Here is a 26227-nt window from a genome sequence, read left to right as displayed (position 1 = left end):
TGTAATCCCAAAATTGGAAATAGCTGCCCCTAGGACGCCAGTTGAAATGACCGGTTGGATTCCTTTCTGACTGCCTCTATTGTAATGAGGTGGGCGGAAAGGAATCCAACCAGCACATTACGATTACGATGCTGTCGGAAAGGTTCCGACCAACAGTTAGAGCCTTTTCTGACAGCATGGTAATGGGCCCCTAACAGTAGTGATTAAATTACATAGACTACATAGAAATACAATTAGAAAAAGTATTTCACACAAAGAATGTTACATGAAATAATCACACTCAAATGTAAACTATTTTGAAGAAAGTGTTAGATTTTAAAGGGGGGGCTTTTACTACTCCCACTACGATCTAAACCAATGTTGGTAACGTGTTGGGCACTAAAGGGGTGACCTTTACTATTCCCACTTAAATCTGGACTAATTTGGGGAAGGTGGTGGGCAATCAATGGGTGATATTTACTATTCCTACTCCAATCTAAACCAGTTTAGGGAAGGTGTTGGACACTGAAGGGGTGACATTTACAATTCCCACTCCAATATAAGCCAATTTGGGGACGGTTTTGGACACTAAAGAGGTGCCATTTACTATTCCTACTCCAATCTAAAACCTTTTATGCAAGGTGCTGTACACTAAATATTTTATATACACAATCAATATTCAAAACTCAAACACAATTTTTACTCTATACAACAAAATAAAATAAAAGTACTTCCAATAACACAATAACCCAAACTAAAAACCTATATATTTATAATTAAACATAAACAAATAAAATAATACATTTACCACAGATAATATGTTTTCATTAATATTTAATAATGTTCCTAAACTTTGAAACATAAGATAAAAACTCATGTCTAGAAATAATATTCGTAAAAGAAAAAACATATGAAACTAATTTTCAAATTAAATATTAAAAATATTTGTATGCATTACAATCAATACATTGTAGAATGCATTTTTTACAACAGAACTTTTTGCAATATTAACATATTAAACACGTAATTATTAATATTATGTTTAATACATTTTTCTTAAATAAACCTATACAATATAAATATGCTACAAAATGTTGAATTATAGATCACAAATATTACATATTTATTTTGGTTTCATGATTTAACTAGACATTTCAATCTTTTTAAAAATTAAAAAATATATTCAACAATGTATCTATATTGGCATAATTTTCAACATTTAAATAAACCATTACAAATATTTGAAAATATAAAATGGAATTAAAAATAGTAATATTTTTTTGATAAACATAAATGTACAAATATTTCAAATTATTGAATCAAATGTTGATATATTTTACATTTTACCAAATTATCCGTTATTTAAATAATGATTTTAATATTGATAATACAAATATTTGTAAGGTAATATGAGTTACATATACAAAATAATTCTGAACTAATATTTAGCAAAAATATTAATGTAACAACATACAATATAACATTTTACAATATTAATTGGTATGCCATTAAAATAATGAACATTACAATTAAATTAAAATATACACTTTTTAACAATCTCCCCACCCTTATACCTTTAAAAACCAACATCCTGCTACTTAAATATACATTATTTTTACACATTAACACAACTAAAGATACAAATTTCAAAAATGTCATAATTAATAAATTATTTTATAAACACCCAAATCAAAAATATATTAAACACATAAAAACCAACAAACTTCAACAAAACATACACATGTACACTTACAAACCATTTTATTTTACAACAATATATTCTAAATCATTATTTTTTACAATGATTCTAAAAACGCCCTTAAAACGATATTCCTGCATACAATATTTTTTACATCCTGAAATTGTTGGCACAATATTATTGTATACAATATTTTTTATTCAATACTTTGTCCAAACACTGCTTCAGGTAAAGGCAGAATAGAAGGAAGAGAGACTGGGGCCCTGTGGTAAGCTGTAATAAAGAGTGTGTAAATGTGATCCAAAAGTGCCCATGTCCACAAACCGAGCACTCTTGAAGGATTGGAACCATTTTAGAAATAGTCCTTTCTCTTCCATTTTTGGGGATTGTATGTTGAATTAAATTCCATGGCTGTGAGTCTCAACTGCTGCTGATAAGTCACTATAAATAGAAAATATACATAGAGAATCATCAAAGACTTGTAGTCACCTTTTCTGTATCACCTCTAGAAGAGAATCTAGACTGATAGTTGTTTAAGGAATTCATGTTGATGTGGGAAAAAGGTTTGTAGAAACTGCTTTCCCAAGAAAATGCATTTTGAAGATTGGACTCTGTAGTTGGCATTCATTGGGGTATATGTTCATCTTTTGATCGGAGGTACAATTGTTTGTGCTTCATATTTTCCAGGTGACCCATTACATTATACAAGTGCAAGATGTTATTTATATCCGATTGATTAGCTAATGTTTTACTCAGATTTATTGCAAAAAAGGCATGCATAATATTTTACTTGCCTTAATATTTAACTTAGAGAGATAAAACATATATTTCCATTACAAAAAACTTGCACATTGAAGCATACCTATTTCTACAACTTGTGTTGATGAATCACTCAATATTCCCGGCTTAAGAACTTCCACAGAGGCTGAAAAAGAGGAAATAAGCATACTCGTTAGCAATCCAACATGATATGACTTTCCGTATGCGAACTCTCTATAAGTAATTAATAAATTCATCACACAGAACTATTTATACATCACAAGAACTCCTAATTTGCTCCCAGTGCAATGCAAATTTAAATTGCCATATAGCAAACGAATCTCAAATGTATGCTTGATGTACTATTTTCTGCATTTCAATACTCAGGGATAGAAAACTGTAAGAAACACATCATTTTTGTTATGGTCTCCCCCTATTTCTCTGTCTAGTTTTGCTGGTGTCAGGACTCTGTTTGCCATAGCACTGCTAAATAGTGGGTGTGACAGTGCATGTGATTTTACTCCAAAACATCTACTGTGCTTTTTGGTTGATACCTGTTGCCTTATTTATTCTTCTAGTAAGACCAAGGTACACAAGACAGAAGCAGAATGTAATTTGTGAGCTTGAGTGGTCACAATATGTGGGAAAAAGTGTATGGTTTGCATACTGCTATATCTGGGCTCTTGTTTATAAATACAACAATGCATGTGCTGAGTAGAAAATACTATTTTATGTATTAGTTAAATCATCCATAAAGTCTTGAAAGCTCTGGACTTTGTGCATATTATATAAAAACTGGGAATGCTAGATATTGGGAAAAGTATACTCTCACTGTTAATAGTTAACACGCCTGGTTATCTAAAAAATCACTTTTTTATATCTTGGCTTGAGAAAATGATAGAGCTGGCAGTAAAAGTTACTGTCTGTTTACTTTTTAGAATTATACTTTTGATATGTTTCATGGAAATGTACCTATATATTTTTTATTATCTGCTATCTGACAGTAAATTGGTTTCAAACTGATTTTCCTCACAGCCCTGATTTAGAGGCTCAATATACATCCCCAGCTGACTGTTATAGGGCATCTTCCTAGAAGACATAATTTTGTCCACAGGTAGCAAAAAGGTAGGAATGGCATTAATAGTGGCCACTTGGCAGAAATTACTAATCTTAGAGGTGGACAGGTACAGCTTACCACACATAGGGCAGCTTTCACAGCTCTTCCTTTGAAGTGGATATCTGAAATAGGGCTGTCAGGAACTACAGCTATTGAGTCCCAGAGCCTCCCTTGACTTTTCGTCTTTGGTCCCAGCTGGACTGAAAACCAGTTGTAGCACTGACACAGTGAAAGACACCTTATCTTCATTAAGAAGCAGTTTGAAGGCACAATTAAGGATGGATTGGAGGAAGGCTGAGGACATTTTGACTGAGTGGTCCTGTAAGGTGTGCAGTGAATCAAGAAGAGAAAAGAGGTAAGATTTTTTTTGAGAGACTAGCCATGATTGGTGTAGGGAATTTTCTAATTACTGTTTTTTTAAGACAAAACTGGCTACTTAGAACATTTTCCTCAAAACATTCCTAGAACAAGGAAAAAGCATTCTAAATGAAGAAGACTCTGGTTGACTGCTAGAAAAAGAAAATCCAAGGCCCCCTAACTCCTGCTTATACCGTGGTACTGGTGGCGCCCAAGGGTCAAAGTGTTGGCTTTCAGTTACCCACTAAAGAGACACAGAAAGCAGAACGTTCCTGATGCCAAGAATGACTACTATAGACTGAACCCTGCGAAATCTGTTGCTGGAGAGACCTGGAGTCCAGGTGCTCCATGAGCCCAGGAGCAATTTTCCTATCAGGTGCTTTCTGATCATTTAATTGTTGCCTCCTCAGATGGATTTGATAAGATGTAGAGGATTCTCCAGACATCCAGGTTCATCATGTATCTGGCTTTTTCCAGTGAAGAAAGGGCTTCAGTAGGACTTCATTGTAAGGCATCGTGCCTCCCGAAGCACTGGAGCCCATATCACCAGGATTCATTATCCAATTTTGGAAATGTGTGCCTATTTTTGTTCAATGCATTTTCTTGATTTTAATAAATTGATTTGGGAAGTTATAAGAAATTGGATTATTATTTGCAGTGGTTGACCACCCACCTCGAAGAATAATCACAACCCTTATGAGAGTGAACCCTTAAACTAATCTCAGCACAACCGCCTGATAGCTATGGCAGAGAGTAGACAGGCTTAACATAGAGCAATGCGTAAATTACTTACACAGTTCTAGAGTCAAAATGCACAACAATAAAAATCCCAAACCAAATAGGAATAGCAAAATGTAATAAACAAAGTTACACCAAAATGACCAAATCTAAAAAGGGGAATCAGAGATATTAGTTTTTTAAGCTTTAAGTTGGAATAGCACCAAGAATCACTAAGTGGAAATGATAAGCAATGGACTCAAGTGTCTAGGACCTAGGTACAATTTGAAACTGACCAAAATGGAGCACAGGTCAGATAAATCAAATAGGGTCATCCTGGTCAAAGATTTCGCCTTCTAACTTTTAGTCCTTTATGCCCCAATCCACCTCAGGACTACACTTATAAAGCCCCACAGGGAATTTATTGGAGGTGCTTAGAGACTCGCAGGTTGATAGGCTGAGGCCAAAGAGCAGGGTCCAGACCAGGTTGAGTTTCAACTAGTCCATCTACCCCATCCAAGATGGTCCTGAGTCCCATGACATGGCAAAAAGTACAGCTCCCGTTTAATCTCCATGCACACGCCTTTCTTTACACAGAGGGAGCACACAGGTCAGACTAGTGTCCTGAAAGCACGTTAATTTGGTTACTACTGCATTTTGTGAGTAAGGACTTGGACGGTTTAGATTGACTTGGTTAGTCAAAACATGGAGATCTCTTTATTGTATCTATGCCCCTTTGTGCCCAGTTTTATCGATTTTGCTTCTCTTCTTTTCCACAGTTTGTAGAGAATTAAGCTGCTGGCCTTTTTGCCATTTGTATGTGGACTCCGCAGTCATCTTGGGTAGGGGTAGATACGTCCATACTCCCTCATTACCATAATACTGAGTACAAAAACAAAAGTACAGAAGTTTACAGGTAAATTGGAAAAAATACATTAAGCACCCCCCCCCCTTTTAGTCATGTCTTTTTTGTACTTAACTCATTTGTGATGGTGTATTTTCAGTGAAGCAAGATCTTTTTACGTGTCCAGTCTGAGCTCGAATCCAAATCATTTTGGGTTCATTTTTCATTCTTCCTGCCATCAATCCAGCCTACCCTTTGAAAAGAAGTTGCATTTTAAATTTTAACTATGTCACAAGGGTGACAATTTCTCTGGATTTATATACATGCAATATGCATTCGGTTGATAATGGGGCTCTGTACACCAGGATAAAGGGATAAAAGGTAACACTCTTGCATGAAGGGAGTTATGCCTGCACAGTGGCTGTATTGGTATACACTGGATTGGGTTTGTAGGCCTGGGCAAGTTTTATGCTAGTTCTGTTTCTATGTATCTTACATTGAGGCATTTGGATTTTTATGAATAGTGATTTTTTACTTTTTAAATTTACTCTGTGTTGTGGTCATATTGTTCTCCTCCCTCCCCTCTTTGTTTTTGATTGTTTATCTCTTTGAGCCATCATTGTGTGCCCTGAAGAAAGCGGGAGGTCAGATGATCACCTTCGCCGAAATGTGTGTCGGCCACTGCGCTAGAGCCCTTTGGACACCTACCAAGAATTGTAATTTATAGATGATTTACCCTATGACTAAAAGGAATATATATACTACATGTAACAAGATGTAACCACAGATTAGTGGTACATTTGGTGACACATTTTTACAGAGAAAGCACACTTTGATAGTATTGCCCTCTGATTGTATTTAGGAATTACTGAAAAGGATGTTCTGTTTAATAGCTTTATACGTTGGGATGTTTTAAAGTATAGTTGATCGACTGTAGTCACTTGTTATGAGTGGCATGTGTGAAGTTTGAGTGGTAGTGTGATATTTATTTTGAGTGGGAGGTCTAGAAGTTCTTGAAACTAAATGGTTCATTCAGACAACGTGTGTTTATTTAGTATCCATGTAAGACAAAGAAAAATCACTTCGAATTTTTTTAAATACAAATAAAATGCATTGAGAATTTTTCAATGTTTTGAATTTTTTTGTGTGGCCTACATAAATTGTTGGCTCTATATATAGAGTTTGTTTTGGAGGTGGGTTTTCGTTTTTTTGTGGTTATTGCTTTAATTCCCCTGTTCTGCTCCAATATTTAGAATCCCTTTAAACATAATTTAGTTGCAAGAAGAAATCTCTGGTAGCTTGTTGTTTCCCTGTATCTTTTACTGGAGAACAACCTTATATCACTTGAAGTCCACTGCTTTGACTAGATACAAGAAAAGTCCAGCCCTTCTGTGCTCTTCTCAGGTTGCAAACAGTAGGTTTAGTCTTCTTCTAATTTTCTACAGGTCCAGGATTTTTCCAAAATGGGTTCCTAGAGATGTCACATTTATGCCTGGCACAAGCTAATGGATCGAAAATACTCATGGACAGACATGGACAGACATCAACCTATGGGGTAAAAGATCCTAGGGTCAATCCTACCCACTTTGGGTGTTCTCAAGATGGTGAAAGTGTTCAGCCAGACCAAATTGTCGTGCCTGTAGCCGTGGTTGGCAGGGGGAGACAGGAGATGGTTGGCAAAATCGGTGTTCCTTTCAGAACGCATGCGCAAAGGTTAGTGCATGCGTAGAGAACGGAATTTAGGTCCGCCTCACACACCCGGAAACGCTTCGCGTTGTAGCCAGGTTCCTTATATCGTTCAAGGTCACGGTGGTTGGCGTCTGAGGACTGTAGACGTGTAGCGTGGCATTTCTGAAGTTCAGCGAGTGGCGTAACCTGTGAGTTATCGTCTCTCGTGTTATTTCGCGTTTATTCACATTATTTTTAAGCTAGGTTTGGAACTAGCTTTGTTTCTGATCTTTTCGTTTTTTTTCTCTGAATTTTTTTCCCATCTGGTATTGAGTTAGTTTATTTCGGAGACTCCTGCATCGGATATCTCCTTAGTGCTGGCTTTGTTGTTTATTTAATGTTTCTGTTGTCAGAATATTAAGACGCTTATTTCCTAATAGCGTTTTGTGAATACTGAGAAAGGACTTTCTGGGTTAATTCTGAGAAATTATATTACAGGGTTTGTGACTCACTAACAGATCTTATATTTCACGAGATGTGTGCGTTTATGGAGTACTGAGTTCAAGTATTCTATTGTTCGAAGAATTTTGCATTTCACTCTTTCAAGACATAAGGTGAGCTTGAATTATAGAGGAGATATCTCAATATCTGCATTTACCTACTATCATTATAATTCATGTTCTCTATGACAGAATCCAGGACTCTACATATGTGGTATGCTACTCACTCACAACAGGGAAACATTAACGACTAAACCTCTCAGTGTAAAGGTATATTTATAGATTAGAGATAAGGTATCCTAGACAAAGATAGGGAGGGTCTTGTATTAATTATATGTTTTCTCTTTATGCAGCATTTGTGTACCAAAGAAGTGCAGCAGTCCTGACCGTAGTGAAAACTGAAGAATCCTTGTTTTCCCTTCCTACCCTTGTTTTGTTTCCCTCTTTCCCCCTGGTCACCATTATATGCATCAGTGTCTAATCTGACATATGGTGGTGATAGGGTGAAGTTGTGGACTTGTCTTCTAACTCTGTGACACTCCTGAGACAAGGTGAAAGCACAACACAACTTTGGGCTCTGGTGGCTGGGCGTGTGTGTGGGGGGTATTCTATATTAGTACTAGTGTTCCCCCATAATCTAACACTAAAATCTAGTTTGAGGCAGTCACTGTATCCACAATAAACTCAGAGCCAGACATCTGATAGAACAAAGGTAAGGTCTTCCACCACCTTGACACTGGATACACCAGAATGTTTCTGGCATCATCATCGATTGCTAGGACAGGAATGCAGCAAACATGACCCACTCACGTTGTCCTAGCATCCCCTGAGTTTGCCGATGCTCCGCCCACGGACAGAAGGTGCTGCATGATGGCCGCCATACCCCCTGCGTCTGACTACACACACCTTCGCTTGTCGGACCTTTGTGCTCCCTACTTTTAAGCATCCGACTGCTGCCACCTGCCACCCACGGGTACGCCTGGCCTTGATTCAGCGATTCTGCGATCTTTAGCGGTCTGAGCGGGTTGCGGCCACCATTAGAACCACTCTGTGCCTACCGCTGCTATTCTGAGGATGGAAGAACGAGTGAGGCACCGGCAGCAGATGCAGGCGAAATGCGGTAAGCGCAAGACGCTAAACCTTGGATTGTGTGTGTGTGAGGGACAAGAGGACACACGTTGAATGCACATGCTAGTGCTAAATATTGAGTGAAGACAGTGGTGATAAAAGGATAAAAACTCTAGGAGCAATTAGTGGCAATCAGTGTTAAGTGTGCCCCCCCCCCCTTTGCTGTAACTATCGAAAGTTTAGCCTGAAGTCGGACCTTGAGTAGGGGGGTAGGGGAGAGGACATTATTTCTACAACTTGGATGGCTCTTATATTTCCTGATACCTCTTCAATTTCCTCTTTTAACCCTCGCATGGAGTGAGGCAGCATGAAGCTGTATGAAGCTGCAGGTCTACAGTGGGCTGGCATATCTTAAATACTTAAAATGCACTTAGTAGTTTTCTAAAAGCTCTCTAAGATCTGTAAGCTCTTTAAGGGTGTGATTAAGGGGTGAACCCCCCCCCCCCTCAGCTTTCCAGTAGTGCTTTGCATTGTGTTCTGCCTTGGGGGAAATTAGAACTAGAAAAAAAGAAGGTGTCGGTAGTCACAAAAGCAGCAGCAAAACTGCAAAATAAACAGTCTAAAGCCGGGACAGGAAAGGAATTTTTTTAAAACCGTTCAATCACCTCCGACACCAACACTGGTCCTGGCATCTGAAGGTGCTATGAGAGGGAGAAGGATTGTCCAGCAAAGAATGGACTTTAAAGCAAAAGCACTGGCGCTGGCTGAGAAAAATAAATTGCCTCGGCAGAATGATTTGACAAAACATCGGAGGTGAGAAGGAAGAAGAGACCCTATCTGAGCTATCAGCTGATTTAAGTATGTTGGCTGTCGGGGGGGAGAAGGTAGAGGGGAAGAAGAGGGAAATGGAGTAGGGAATATAGTTAGCAGAGAGAATGACCGCTTGGTAAAATCTAAACAGTATCCCCTCTTTATTAAAACCCTATGATACAGGGGAGCCTACCGCAACCAAACAGGGAGGGGAAAAGGCAGAAGACTAAATATGTCTACATGATACGCCGTTAGAAAAGAGACAGAAATATAATTTTTGGGGGTAAGCTAAGGAAAAGGATACAGAATGCTGCTAAGGAAGGATACTGTCTTATATAATTGAGTTATTGCTCATATTGCATATATTGCAAATTGAATATTGCACTGTAATGCATTTTAGTGTTTATCTTGCATAATTGTTAGAATTTGTACTATAGTATTTTGGTCTGACTGGTCTAATAGCTGCTTGATTTTGCACTTTAAATAGCTCTTTGCACAATTGATACAAATTGTACTGTAGTGTGCTAGTCTAAATGCGTGATTTGCACTCTTTCATATGATTTGACCAACCCTTACATTGGGTATGGTAGATTAGCGCAATTGGCACATCTCAATGCCCTGTATTTTAGTCTATTATTGTCCTACTGGAAGAAGAGATTTAACAAATTAAGCGGTCACTTATTTATGCGTTTTGCACATTTGCACAAGTTGCACTTTAGAAATTTATTTGTGCACATATAGCACAAGCTGCACTTTAAACTGGATGCCCTGGGGTGTATGGATAAAGCAGGCCATATATTTTTAGTTACATCATGAATAGGAGTAAACTGGTAATCCTGTCTCTTACTGTTACCGGTTTAAACAATAGGCGTAAAACTTGTGCAATAGAAAGTTGGCTAAAAGGTCACCATCCAGATGTGATCTTTTTACAAGAGACACGTTTACGAGCCTCAGCAGATGCTAGTAAAATGTTTAAAAACTGGGCAGGTTTTTATTGCTCAGCTGTTCAGGGACAGCCCAGAGGGGTGTGATCATTTACATAGGTAAGCATGTCCAATTGCAGGTTGAAGCATCTCATTCAGATGCCAAGGGCAGATGGACATTCTTACATGGGAAAATAAACCACGCAAACGTGATACTTGCTACAATCTATGCACCAGTTGTAGATGACCTGCTCCCGATTTTACAGTTAAAACAAGCACTGTCAGGTATACCTGGTCAGATCATATGGGGAGGTGATTTTAATTTCTTGCAAAATCCAGTGGTTGATTCTACAAAAAAAGACCAAAGGCAAAATAAACCGCAAGTAGCCAATGCACTCTTGAGTTGTAAGACAGATTTAGATATTTTAGATAACTGGCGGCTTAACAATCCGTCCCATAATTTGGAAGTCCGTAAATATGAACATATAGTGAATGCCTTCTCAGATCATGCCCTCATTAAGATGGAAACCCTTTTAGGGAAGAAAGATGAAGAAACATCAAGAAGGTGGTATTTTATTAAACTTAACTTAGCAGATAAGCAATGGTATGCAGATTTAGAGAAGGAGATGACTTCCTTTTTTTGCTATTAATGAGGATTCTGCCCCTATTAACATCACATGGGATGCTTTTAAGGCTTAACTACGAGGCATAATCACCTCAAAAGAGGGACCAAAACAAAAAGCTAGAAAGGAAGAGAGAAAGGCAATAGAAAATAGACTGGCCCATGCAAATCAAGAATACTTTAGAAATAGGACTTCTGATAATAGGCAAGAAATACTGAATGCAAAGCCAACAGTTAGGGAATTCTATTATGACTTAGTGGATAGGGAAAGCAGAATATATCTTCAGACAAGCTATAAAGATAGCGAGTATACAGGAAGATTGTTAGCTTGACAAGAAAAGGAAAAGCAAGTCCAAAACAGAGTCGAATGTATCCAGCACAAAGTAACTAAAACTTGTGTAAAAACTACGCCACTAATAGTTGAGGTGTTTCTTGAACACTATAAAGATATCTATCAGACATCACACCAGGTCTCCTTAGAAATGATTAATGAAGTTTTACAGGAATTGCCAATTCCAATTTGGAAAATAATTTTAAAGAGCTGCTGCTAGCTGAATAAACGAAGGAAAAACTGGATGCCGTTATCAGCTCTTTGACCAACGGTAAAGCTACCGAAGAGGATGGCATTCCTGCAGAATTTTTTAAAGCACTTTCTACAGCACTCTGCCCCGAATTTTTAAGGTTTGCTAATTATTTATTTCAAGGGGGCGACCCACCTGCATCTTTACGCACAGCAGTAGTGGTCAGTATTTTAAAAAAAGATAAAGATAGCGAAAATGTGAACTCTTATAGGCCGATAAGCCTTTTAAATATGGATTACAAAATGTTCACTAAACTACTTGCCAACAGGCTAAACAAGATGGTGGGATCGCTCATTGGGACAGATCAGTGCGGTTTTGTAGCAGGGAGACAGCTTTATACTAATACAATTTTTTAATAAGAGGCACTCAATTTTTTTAAAATCTATAAAGTTGAGGCACAGATTTGGTTTTTAGATGCTAAAAAGCATTTGATCTTATTTCTTGGAACTGCCTTTTTACAATTTTAGAAAAGTTTGGTTTCCCAAATGAGTTTATATTTTTACTGAAACAACTTTATATGAATTTACAGGCCCTAATTTTAACCAATTCTGTGAATGTAGGCACATGCCAAATAAAAAGAGGCACCTATACAAGGTTGTCCCCTCTTCCCGATTTTATTTGCTCTATTTAGAGAGCCATTAGCAATTGCTATTAGGGAAAAAGAGCCCATATGGGAATAATGAACATAAAATTATATGCTGATGATATTCTTCTCTTTCTGAACCCAAAGATAGAAAGCCACACAAAAGTTATGAGAATCTTTGCAGACTTTGAAAAAATAGGGGGGTATAGGATCAATTAGTCCAAAACAGAAATTATATTATGCAATTGCAGTATGAATTCTCTTTTATTAGAATTTAGACAGACATACAACACCCGTCCAAAGAGGTATTTAGGGATTTATGTAACTGAGAGAGTAGAAGATCTTTTTTCACTAAACTATATTCCACTCTCGGAAAAGGTACACTCTCAGTTAACACAATGGAATCAGTTGCCGTTATCTATAATAGGACGAGTTGCGCTAATTTGAATGTCTATTCTCCGTTGTTCAATTTTCTTTGTATTACTGCTCCTTGTGCAATACAGACCTCTTTTTGTAAAGAAATAGACAGTATGTTCTCCTCTTACTTATGGACAAACAAGATACCAAGATTGGCACTTAGCACTTTAAACTGTCCTGTTCCTGATGGAGGAATATCTCTTCCAAATATCATAAATTCTTATTATGCAACATTTGCACATCACAGTTTTAGATATTTTTTTTTTTAGATCCTCAAGAGGCAGATAACTTCTTTATGAAAAAGATTCTAAGGGAGTATAACAATAACATAATAGATCCTTCAAGAGTTACTAAGTAACTGAAAAAAGTGCGCTAAAAGACCTTACAATGGTTACTTAAACAAAAAACTCAGCTTTTAACACACTACGATATTTTACGAATCAATATCTCAACTAGGCTTTCGGATATATACATGGGGAAACAGCTCTGTTAGAGAACAATATACAAAGACTTTTGGAAGAAAACGGGTATATCCAGATCCCGGATTTCACCAAGGGGAACTGTTGGAAAACCTGGGCGGAGAATGAAACAGGGCTTCAACATCCAAGCACAATCTTAAGATGGTCATTCATTAGATTGAAATCCATATTGGAAAAATTAGGCATGGAAAGCTTGTGTTATAAAACTATTATTAGTGAAGCCCTTAAGTCCCCCACACAACGAAAAACTAGTAACGGGATTAAAATCTTTGATGACAATAAATCACTTTCACTATATGAAAATGCTAGGGATAGATGGAAGAAAAAGGGAAAGTATACAGATTCTTAAACCAACCTGGAATAGGCTTAATAAACTCAATGCAGTTGTTTTTAGAGGGACAAACTTTAAACGCATGCAATACTATTCGAAATGGTTGATATATAGAACATGTGTTAAGGGATTGCAGTTGCACACCATTATCAGTATATTTTTATACTTATTTCTCCTTATGTACCCGTTTGCGTGCAGAATGGGTTAAACGTGCTTCGCCTCTTTGCACGTGAATTAATATGAATGACGAGTTTGCAGCACAATGTTTCTGCAACTTGTCATTGATATATGGAACACCCTTGTTTCTTCATAACATATGCCCGGAAATGGAAGACAAATGTTTCCGCTATGCAGAAAAAGGAACTTGGATGCATATCATTTGGGAGTGCCCAAAAATCCAGAGGTTCTGGGAGGAGATCGAGAAATATCTTAAAATTATAATTGATCCCCTTATCTCACTTGATAAATCCATGGCAGTTTTTGGTTGCTACCTCTTTACACGAGGAAGGCTTGTTTATTACAGCTTTAATAGCAAGATCTTTAATCCTGCAATTGTGGAGAACAGAGAAGGTACCTACCTTTAATGCATGGAGATCAAAATTGTACAGAATACAAGAATTGGAAAGAAAATACGCAATAAGATCAGGAGCAGTAAGAATGTATGAGAAATATTGGAGTGTGTTTGAAATATAAGATAATATCTAGTAGTGGATATCAAAGGATAAATTATACTTATAAATATCTGTTCGGATATAGCACTCTGCACTTTAGTTCAAGTAGATTTTTTTCTGTACTTTTCTTACATTTGGTATAGAGGGATAGGGCATATATGTAGATATATACCCTGATTTAGCACTTTGCACTTTAACTTACTAGGATATTGTCTTTATTTATGGGAGTTTCATAATTGCACTACTGAGTATTTTGAAATGTATATTTATAATACGGTTTTATTTTGTATCTTGGACTTAAATCAACTCCTTCCTTTTCCAATATTTTGAAATATGTATTTATATATGACATCCAGTCAGTCAAGTTGACATTATTGTATGCTGTTAAGCCTATGAACTCTTATTAAAAAATATTTTTTTTTTTAAAGAATTTTTCTGGCATCTTGTTTCCCTTTCTTTCAAGTGTGCCCTTGGTGTTATATGTAATCCCAGCAGAAGTGTCATGCTAAATTTGACACTTTAATCTTATAAAGGATACTCACATTCCACCCTGCATATCTGTGGGGTTCAGAGAAGTAATCTCTGCCCATTCAGGTCAACCTATTGTTTGCTCCTGGGAGGCATTTCACACCTTTTTCACACCAATCTAAATGTTTATTCATAGCTGGCAGAAGTGTGAGAACAAATGCATATTTAGCTTTTAGGAACTTCAGGCAGGAAAAGGTAACTTTCTAAAAGTTAATGATCCTAAATATTTATGAAAATTACGACTTTGCCATTGAATTGGATTTTCAAGACCTATTAAAAGAAGTGGGCTAGTTGTTTTTCTACCTAGTTCTATTCCTGAGATAAAGCATTAGCATTTTAATTTGTATTTTTCTTTTCTGCATAAGACAGTTTGGACTGCCCTAGTGAAAAATAACTTTTGGGTGCTAGTCCCTGTAAGGACATTTTAACATTAAGTTATTGAGTTAGAATGCAGCAGTTACGCTGTACCAAAAGTGACGGGTATCCCAGCTGATGCATTGCAAGTGCCTTTGGAGAAAATGCACTTGCAGTACAGCAGACAGGATACCCGTCACATTTGTGCCAGACTTGCCTTTCCCCTGAACTCTAAATCATGCACAACTTTCTGCAGGTACTATTTTTAACTATCATGCACCTTGCTGTGTAGGCTTCAAAACCTATATATATATATATATATATATATATATATATATATATATATATATATATATATATATATATATATATATGCAATTTATTAGTATTTAAAAAAGGGATGGTGACATGTCAAAAAGGGTTATTTTGACTGGTTGAATTGCAGGTTTTTCACTGCTACAGTTAGGCTACATTGTTAGGCCTGACGCTATGTCTGCACTGACATTGTAGTGACGGGCACAATTGTTACTGCAGTCCCCAGGTAGTATTTAATGTCTAGGCTTTGGGTACACCTTGTAAAATAATACCCGTTAGGAATATACCCAATTGACCATGTTTAAAAGGGGGACAGGCACTTTACTACTGGCTAGCAGGGGTAAAGTCCCCATAGTTTTTAAACAGTTGACCAGCAAAAATATAAAGTCCAGTTAAAGGTGAAATATATGGGATGACAACGAAGAAAATGCAGATTTCCTGCAGAATTTATTTCAGTTATTTTATTGACCTTCAAAGGATGGATTGTGGTAATTAATGCATGAACAATTTGAGCCTCTTGCTCGGTTTGGACCATGGTATTGGGCAAGGGTTGCTAAGAAAGTTTGGTTTCTCCTATTCTAATTTGAGGATGCACACTTATTGCACCAGTCGTTGTCCAGATTGTGGTGTCAACTTTATGAATTCCTGAATTTGAACTTAGGGGAAAGTCTTCAAAAGGCTTTTAGTAGATCACTGATGGTGCAACAACCAAATCACAGAAAGTTCACTAACCTTCTTCCATATGTAAGTTTGATTCACAAGGGCAAACAGCATACTTTTCAAGTGCAAACCAACGTTTTTATTTCACAAAAGATGAGTTCACATTCATAATGAGGTTTACTCAAAGAGGTTTTCGTGTGAGTAATAGTAATAGTGCCCAGGATTCAGAGTTCCATCAAGGAAGTTCTCAGGATTTTTATGACAACTACCCACACATAGACAGGTTTTTGGTTTTTGACATACTATGCTTTAATCCATTCATGCTCTGGAAATGGTCAGATATTTACTCCTGAAATGGAAAGAGTAAATCTGTTTCTAGGCTAGGAAGGGAAAGGGAGGACACCCAAAACTAGTGGGGAACTGTTTTAACCCTTGAGAAAAAAAGATAGAATTTGAAAGGTTTATTGCAATACTTCTTTTTTTTATTGGCGCAAAAGTATACATTGGTGCATTTTCCATGTGGAAAGGAAATTAAAATACGTTATTTCTCAAAATATATTTTTGTGCATTTTTCATGTTCAAAAGGAATTCATAAAGCAAATTACAGTGAGAAAGCTACAGGCATAATATGCAAACCTATTATGAATTCCACCAAGTCAGAAAAGTGCACTCTTGTAATTTTGGATGCCTGTAGATTTACAACTGTTCCCAAGAACCAGCTCCATATTTGTTGAAAATAAGAATACTCTATCTGCAGATTTTGAAATAAAATTTACATTGAATACAGAAATCTTCATTTTAGCTGATGAACGCAAGTGAGTAACAAATATGATGTGTTGCATTCTTTGTCCACTAATCTATGAAATAGAGAGAAGGACTGAATTTAATATTTTAACTATTGAATGTATGGAACAAATACTCCAGAAAAGAACATTACAAAACACATTAGTGCAGGCAGTCTTGCATGCCCCTAAACATAATTGAACGACCATGCGCAGGCTTATATGCACTCCACGGAGAGGTGCTACAAAATTTGCTTGGGGGTCCAGTATCAGATTGCGTGGCAGGAGTTTGGGGCTCTCCAAAATGAGATGAGGAGTTTTAGGGTTTCGAAGACTGCTGAGATGTTGTATTATAAGATAACCTGGCCAAAGCTCAACTCATTAATATTAACAAGTTCCATGAAGAGAAGATGTGAACTTGTGCCTTATTTGTAGACTCTAGAATCAGAAGTCCATTGCTCAAATCCAGGTTTCTACGCATAACCAAAGTGTGAGATATAGGTCAGGTGACATATGATCTCTCTTTGTTTTCCAGCCACATAATGCAAGCATTGATTTAGTGTGTGCTCCATCCATGAAAAATCCTTCAACCCTAAGTTTTAAACTACCTTATTTTTTTAGTAGATTGCATGCCATTCCTCAGACCACTTCTTGATGAGACGCTTACTTTTTACTGATTGTTGGTTAAGTCTTTCAACAGGGAAGATTGAAATTCAAAAGAAAGAAAGAAGGCGTTTGAATTAGAGGAGATCCAAAGGGCCACCTCAACTGTCATTTCATGGTCTAGTCAGAATCCTTTACAACTTTATTTGGGTGGGACTTATCCATTTTAAAGAAGTTAGATTTCTCATCCCCTACTATCATTGGCTTGGCAAATCCATGTTTAGTACATATACTTAAAGAGACGAGGATAAATATGACATTGAAAAGGCTAAAGTATAGCAAAGGAAATGCAATTGATCTAGTGCGTCAAAGCCAAAATATTTTGCCATTGTCTAGTTCATTGGCAGAGGGGTAATATGAGATATATGATGCTTTGATCATTTTGTTATTTTGTAGCTACTTCGAAGGTATCAGAATCTCGATTATTTCAAGATAAGTGCTCACTTTTCAGTAAAAAACAAGATAGTGCCATCCAGTTACTGACCATGGAATAACAAAATAGGTTTTAGAGGGTGAACTACTTAAATTGTCCAAAATATTAAACAATCACCTACCAAAACTGTCTCATTTAAAGTTATCAAGGGGTATTTGTTTAAACTCATTCAGTTGGTATGGAGGAATATTTATATGATTTCTAATATCAAATAAGGACCCATGTCCTCTTACTCCGGCTAATCAATCACACTTTAGATTTGTAATCATACATTGTTTTGCTAAGCATAACAATTTGATGATTAAGGTAACTGGAAAAAAAGTGTGAAATAAATGTTAGCTAAGATGACAGGTAGGAGTGAGTACCCACTATTTCAATGAACAAAGTCTGGCAAGCGGCCTATTTGTATTTGATATAGAAAAGAAAAAACAATTCATGGCTAGAGGAATTCTCTAGAGGGTGCTGTAGAAAAATATCAGAAATATAAATATTACAAGAAGCACAAGCTAGGAATGCCATTACCTCTCTCTATCTCTCACCTGTCTACTTTTTTTTTTAGCCTGTAACAGAATGTAAGGGCTCTGGCCCACATGCATCAAGCATTTTTGTAGTCGCAAACGGTGCGATTTCTTAAAATTGGCCGTTTGCGAATGCAAAAGTGCTTTTTGGGATGCATAAAGCAATTTTAGAATTCGTAACATGTTTGCGAATTATAAAATTGCGGGTGCTTTTAAGAAGTCGCAGATGTGCGATTTCTTAAAAGCAATGCATCATTATTTTAAAAAGTGAAAATTCGCAAATAGGGTGCCAAATTTACCGAGTGGTTGAACCACTCGGTAAATTTGGAAAAAGTGTTTCAAATGTTGAAAATGCTTTTTTTTCAACATTCATGTTACGGACACACATGTCCTTAGGACATGTGTGTGTGCAACATGATGCGAAAAATACATTTCAGGGGTGCATGGGGGGGTCCTTTGGCCCCCCCCTCTGCACCCATGAAATTTTCTAAGTGCCACTCGCAATTTGCATTGACTCCTATGGGCCTTTTGGCCCATAGGAATCAATGGGAATTGCGAAAATTAACTTAAGAATTCGGTATTTCTTTGGGATTCGGTAAAAATTGCGATTTTTACCGAATCACAAAGAAATACCGAAAAAAATGATGCATAGCATTTTGCACTTCTTAATTTGCGATTCCTTATTTTTCGCAAATTAAGAAATGCAAAATGACACAATGATGCATGTGGGCCTCTGTGCTTAAGAATTATGGAGCTTTTAAGTTATGATTATGTACGGTACACATTATGTATGGTTAACATTTAACGGCAATTGAAACCTAAATTAAAAAATATATATTATCCGCTGGAGTTGATTAGAGAATTTTAACTTGTAGTGGACTATTGGATGAAATATACGAAAACAGGAATGCATGTAGAGTAAGAAGTAATGAGCAAAAGATTTAGAGGTAATGATAGATAACTAAGATTGATAAATGAATAATGCTTTTTGTATTTGTTGTTGGTTAATGAGTTAATACTTTAAAAACAGACATAGTATTAGCTCATGCAGATGAAAAATTGTGCCCAAATTTGTGAAATTAACAACCTAAAAATAGTTAAGCATTAAGGCATGAGGATGTTAAAGTGATGTATTTGTTTACATTTAGAAATTGCCGGTTCAACTGAAACCAAAGCAATAATTGCCTCTAATAGCCAATAGTCATAAGAAATAAAATCACAAGTGTAAGGAAGTGAGCTGTTAATTGATCTGAATGGCAGTACCACAAGGAATAAAATCACTAACCTGTTAGGTCCAAGCCAAGGTTATAATAATAATTTAAAACTGAGCGTAATCCCTAATGCTGTGGTACAGAGAAGACAGGTTTAAGTGAGAGAAAATGTATAAAACAATTAGAAGTAATAAAACAGGTAAACATTGAAAAACAAAACACAATGAAAATCCCACTTCAATTCATAAAAACTGAAAAAAATGTAATAAACAAAATGACAACAAAAGGACAAAAATCCAACAAAGGGAACCAAAGATAGGAATTTGCGAATATTTAAGGATAGATAGCACCAAAAACAAATAAGAGCCAATAATATTCTATGATTGTGGTAAACCTGGATCTAGGCGTGATTGTTGGCTGACAGTGATGCAGTGTGGGTTGGATACCTCAACCAGGTTCGTCCTTGTCCGAGGTTTTACTTTAAGACTTAGTTTCTGACATAGATGTCAAAATCTTTCAGTGGGGCAAGGTTGCAGGAAATATCTGAGGAACTCTCTCAAAGTCTGATAGCCATTGAATGAGGTTCTACTGAAACCTTTAGTTTTGACAGGAAAAACTTTGAGCAGGGAATTCAAATTTCACCCCCAGGGTAGATGGAAAGGGGCGATCACTCGGTCCCCCCGAACGTATGGTTGGGTGCCATGATCCTCCCGGGAAACCATTTTGGGCGGGAGGCGTGGCTCGGCTGGTATGCCCGAAGTGGCGTAGCCGGGGCGCGCCCTTTCCCGCCCAAGAGGGGTTGTCCTAGACGCCCGCACGGAAGACCACGCCCAGTAGGCGTACCGGAGGAGGGCCCCCGCCCTCCCGCGGATGAATAAATAGAGCGGGAATCTGAAGAAGCGTCCTCTTGTTCCTGTGCTCGAAAGGCTGCACCAACTCGTTGCTCGTGAGCCCTCGACGGAACAAGCGGCAATTTTGAGAACTTGTAATCTTGTTGTTTCTCTTTCAGTTCCTTGGAGTACGGAAGATCCAGTCCTCGTTGATCAACCAGCGCAGAATACACGAGCTATGGCCGGCAAGAAAGCAGGAAAGAGCTCCGAGTTGGAGAAGGTACTGCGCACCTTGTCGAATCGAATGGCGATTATGGACCGAAAACTCGGTAAAGTTGACTCGATCGGTCGAGGTTTGGCTGATGTTAAAAAACAGTTAGCGGCCCAAAACAGCGCAGGCCGTCCTAAGAAGGTAATAGGCCCGGCCTTGCCGGGAGTCGTCCCTGAGGGTAGGGGGAAGCGTGTTAAGAGGAGGGCGGTCTCTGGGGAGGTTCCGGTTCCTGAGGTACCCCCAATCGCCCCCATCACTCTGGTGGGCAGCCCGGTACCAAACCCAGATATAGGTTTACCGATACCGGTTGTAATCACGCCTGTTAACGATGAGGAGATGCCCCCCGAATTGGCCATCCAGTTAGCGGCGGTGTTGCCATGGCTCAAGAAGAAAGCGGGGGGCAGTGGCCACGGGGGACCTGGCCGAGGAGGCTAGACTAATAATCGAGCAGTTACCGCAGTCGAGAGAGGTCGCGACAGCGAATGTTCCTCTTGTTTCCCCACAGGTGGCGCCGGGAGGACCTGCGGTTAGCCAGGAAAAAGCGGCAGACACGACGGCCGAACCTGGTAAGCACGCATTGCCAATGGCAGGGGAGGGTTCATTACCTTCAAGGCGCGAAAGGGTGGCACAGCACATCCCTGCGGCCACAAAAGAACTGATATGGGGGGAGAAATATGTGAATATGTTTTCATTGTTGACTGACCATCGCGAGATGGAATATGCAAAATCCCAGAAAGATTTATGGAATCCCAGTGTATGGCGGGCCAAGATGGCGGAATTTAGGGTCGATGAGACGGTAGCGAATTGGGTAAAAGCCTCGATATTTACGGCAGTCATGGGGGAACGAAAGCCTGAAATCATGACCGAGTTGACCTGTTATCAGAATAGGATTATGGATTTTTATACCACGTATGAGGGGGACGAGTGGAAAGGTTACGATATGAAATTCCGAAAAGAAGAGTTTGATGCTACTCTGACCTGGGATTGCCTCGACTCGGTGTCATGGCACAAGCAGCTCTTGCCTGGGGCGGCAGGTACGTCCTCGCCGGGCGGGAGCGGGTCGGGGTCAGCTCTCCAAAAGCCTGCGGTGCCCTTTCGAGCGGGCGCCGGTGGGGACTATCAGCCCAAGACCGGCGGGAATGGCGGCAAGCGGGGGGTTTGTTGGGGCTTCAATAGAGGCAACTGTAGCAGGTCCCAGGGAACATGTAGGTTCAGGCATGCATGTGCGGGCTGTGGGAACTCCTCACACCCGGAGAGCAGCTGTAGATCAAAAAACAGCGGAACGGGAGGGAAAGGGGGCCTAAGCAAGAGTGGGGTGATACTGTGTAACCGATTGCCCACACCTGTCGATATCATGGCTCTGACTCCTTGGTTGAACAAATACCCTGATCATGAATCCGCCGGGGTGTTGAGGGATGGATTCCTATATGGCTTCAACATCCCGGCGGGGGATTTTCGGGGGGACTCCTTTAGTAAAAATCAGTTATCTGTCCAACACAACCCAAGCGTAGCTGCAAAGAAAATTTCCAAAGAAGTCAGCTTGGGGCGGGTGACGGGGTCTTTTCATCGCCCGCCGGTGGCTGATTTCGTGTGTTCGCCGTTAGGGGTGGTCCCGAAGAAAGACCCTGGGGAGTTTAGACTCATTCACAACTTGTCTGCCCCAAGGGGTTCTTCGGTGAACGAAGCCATTGACCCAGATATTTGTTCGGTGCGGTACGCATCGTTCGATGATGCCGTGGCCATGTTAAATTACCTGGGCCCCGGAGCACTGATGGCGAAATCGGACATCGAATCGGCATTCCGGTTGCTCCCGGTACACCCGCGAGATCAGCGCTTGCTAGGTTTTGCATTCCAGGGGAGGTATTACATGGATAAATGCATGCCTATGGGTTGCTCCATTTCTTGTGCTTGTTTTGAAATGTTCAGCTGTTTTTTAGAATGGGCATTCACCGAGCCCCAGGGCATGGGCATGTTATGCACTATCTGGATGACTTCTTGTTTTTGGGAGCAGCCGGCGATAGAAATGTGCGCAGGCGCTACGGGACTTCTGCATCCTCATGCGGGAATTCAGAGTCCCACTGGCACCAGGTAAGACGGTCGGACCATCTACTTCACTGGAGTTTCTGGGAATTGAGCTCGATTCTGTGGAAGGATGTTTCCGTTTACCGATGGAAAAGGTGGCCAAGTTTAGGGCTTCCTTGACACAATGCCTGGGCAAGGAGAAAGTGACCCTGCACCAGTTACAGCAAAGAGTGGGCCAGCTTAACTTTGCCTTGAGGGTGATACCAATGGCCCGCCCCTTCTCATGCTCTATTGCACAAGCTATGGTTGGTCTCAAGGAGGGACACCACCGTACGAGACTGTCAGCAGAGGTTCGCCAGGATATGCGTATTTGGTTGGCATTTCTGGCGGACTTCAACGGTCGAGTTGTGTGGAACAAGCCACCAGCATCTTCGGATGAACTAGGTTTGTGGACTGACTCAGCTGGGAGCGTGGGATTTGGCGCCATTTTTGGTAACCGATGGTCGGCGCAAGTATGGCCGACGTGGTGGCACTCCAGCGGTCTGACAGGTAACATTGGGTTCTTGGAGCTATTCCCCATTTGGGTTGCTCTGATGGCATGGCCAGACGACTTCAGGGACCGCTCGGTGGTGCTTTGGTCTGATAATATGACTGTGGTTGAGTGCATTAACCAGCAGGCAGCCCGCTGCAAGTGGATCTTGAGATTATTGAAAGAAATCGTATTACGTTGCATGAGATTGAATGTACAGTTCAGGGCAAAACATGTGCCAGGAGTACTGAATTATGCAGCTGATGCACTCTCTCGTTCACACATGCAGGCTTTCAGGGGCTATTTACCCACAGCGGACCTAGTGGTGGCACCGTTCCCCGAAGCACTATGGCTAACCGGTGCCCCGGATTACAAGACCTTGTGGCAGCCACCTTAGCGCCCAGAACAAGGAAGGCATACGAAGGAGCGTTTCGTTCCTACTGCACATTTTTGGGTCCATCATGGAAACAGAGCTGGGGTCAGGAGGACTCCTTCCTGGGGTTCCTGGTTGTGCTGCACAGAGGAGGCCGATCAGCGGCAACGGCCAATAGACATAGGGCGGCCATTTCGTTCATGGCACAGGTGCATGGCATAAGAGACCCGACGGATTCCTTTTTGGTTAGGAAGGCACTCCGCGGCTGGCAACGCCTCGAGGGTCGCAAGCAGGATACGAGGCGCCCGATTGGATTAGACAGATTGTCTCTACTTTTAGCAAAGCTAGATGAGACGTGCTCCTCCCTTTACGAAGCAGTTCTGTTCCCGGCAGCTTTCGCCTTGGCATTCCATGGGGCTATGCGGGTGAGCGAACTGGCCGCAAGGAACAAGAAGGATATAGAGGGAGGCCTGGGCAGGGATCAAGTCCAAATAAGGGGTGATTCGATGGTAATCTCGATAGCCAGGTCCAAGACTGACCAGGGAGCTATGGGTGATAGTGTTATTGTGCAGCACGCACAAGGGTCCCCCACTTGTCCGATAAAATGCGTAGAGGAATACTTGGCATTGAGGACGGCTACATGGGGGGGGAGCTTGCTGAGGCACAAGGATGGCACCCCACTGACGAGATTTCAGTTTCAGAGGGTGCTAGCACTGTCAATCGCTGCCGCGGGCATGGACCTGTGCGATTTTGGGACCCACTCATTTAGGATAGGGGCTGCTACTGAGGCTACAGCCCGGGGTCAGAGTGCTGTGAAGTAAAGCAGCTGGGCCGTTGGTCCTCGAATTGCTTCAAAAGGTATGTGCGATTGCACATGTTGTAAAGATCAATTGACATGCACTCACGCTTCTTGTCTTTTGTTTGAATTGCAGTTTCGCGAGCCTGTCACGCGGGGCGGAATTGGAGGTCGACCCAGCATCAGGAGACCAGCGGTCGAGGATCACCGACTGGAGAGAGAGTGGTATGGGTCGTGGGCCACTCATATGTGAGGCGCTCCGGGGTTGTATTCAAGGCAGGTGACGCGACTCACGCATCTGGGGAATACGAGTACAGAGTGACCTTCCAAGGGAAGGGCGGGCTCTGTTTTGACCAATTTCAATCGTTCTTTGAGGGTCTTTTAGGGCGGCAAAGGTCACCGCCATCTGTAGTCATAGTACACCTGGGAGGCAATGACTTAGTGAAGCTGGGAAGACGAGTGTTATTAGAACACATCCTGTCGGCAGTTAGCTGGTTGGCTAAGAAACTCCTGGGGTGCACGATTGCCTGGTCCCACATGATCCTCAGGAAGAGTTGGCGGGGGGGCATTTCAGTGTCAGCGTTGAACCACTCCGTGAAAAGGGTTAACAATAAAATAGGGAAATTGTTTTGCTCAGCGCAGTTGCATAGCATTCCTCACGGGTGTATTCGGGGTGATCACATGTATCTGAATGATGGGGTTCACCTGTCCAGGGAGGGAAATGATTTACTCATAGGAGACTTCATAGCATGGCTAAGGGGTTTGAGGAAGCATGACCTTTAGGAGGAATGGGGGGGCCGGATTGTCGGTCAACTATCCGGCCTGTGGCGGTAAGGTCATGATCGGTGAGCAGTAATTTCAAGGTCCCTAGAGGGGGGCGCCACCCAGAATGGATGGGAGCGCCCGGGGGGAGGCGGCCATTGGCCCCTTCCACGGGGAGGCGGCACCCACTAAGGATGGGTCGCCTAGGGGGAGACGGCCATAGGCCCCTCCCAGGGGGGAGGCGGCTAGATGCCCCTCCTACGAATTTCCCAAGGGCCGGATATCCGCGACGGCGGATAGAGAGTGTGGGGATGGGGGGGAGTCCACGCTGTCCTTCCTACAGATACCTCACACGGGAACTCGGACGACCTTTAAGATGGCGTCGAGTGAAAAGGGGGCCCCCACGACAAGGGAAGTTACAGTTGGCAATGAGGGTAAAGTCCTCTGCGCATGCGCCACTCACACCGTGAGGGCGGGATTTTGGTAGTAGGGATCTGACACCGGTTAAGACCTTGCCGTTGGCCCTTAATGCTAGGATGTACAATTTTAATTTAGAATGTATGCATTTTCAGGATGCTAGACTCGGCTAGGAAACCTTTGTATTAGAGATCTGTTAAGGTTAGCCAAAGAACATGTCTTCATCAAAATGTAATAAATGTAAAATTGTACATAATTCATGAAACTTTTATTTAATGTTTTAAATTTTGTTTCATATTTTAATAAATACGGCTGGGGGGGTAACTCCCCCCCGCCTTCCAAAAGTTCAAACCTGTGTCTGTCTACTCCGATTGGGAATTGGTGTTGGGAGGGGGTGGCAGGCATCCCGGCCATATCTTGCGTTCGCCAGATACTTTTGGTGCCTTTTACAATCCAGGTTTCTATATTTAGATTTAGGCTGTGATTTATTTCTTGGCAGTAAGGATATGATGTCTCAACGGTTTTGGAGTATTCTTACCATCAAGAATGTGTATGCAGGTGGACTTTGGAGGTAATCATGCTGGGGACTTCTCTGTCTTCAGTGTGATTAATCCCCTCTGACTGCCCTGTGGAGGAAG

General features: G+C 40.4%; 1 protein-coding gene across 1 annotated transcript in view; it reads right to left on the bottom strand.

The window, feature by feature from the left end:
- The window catches only part of LOC147697975 (interleukin-18 receptor 1-like), a 543176-nt gene that overhangs the window by 332893 nt on the left and 184056 nt on the right, over nt 1-26227 (bottom strand). The window contains exon 5 of the mRNA XM_086933381.1: nt 2541-2603. Within this exon, the coding sequence (XP_086789507.1) occupies nt 2541-2603 (63 nt within the window). The remainder of the gene's footprint in view (nt 1-2540; nt 2604-26227) is intronic.

Source organism: Lissotriton vulgaris, chromosome 8 (assembly GCF_964263255.1).
Source record: "Lissotriton vulgaris chromosome 8, aLisVul1.2, whole genome shotgun sequence".
NCBI classification, from domain to species: Eukaryota; Metazoa; Chordata; class Amphibia; order Caudata; family Salamandridae; genus Lissotriton; species Lissotriton vulgaris.
This window is presented reverse-complemented; position numbering and strand designations above follow the sequence as displayed.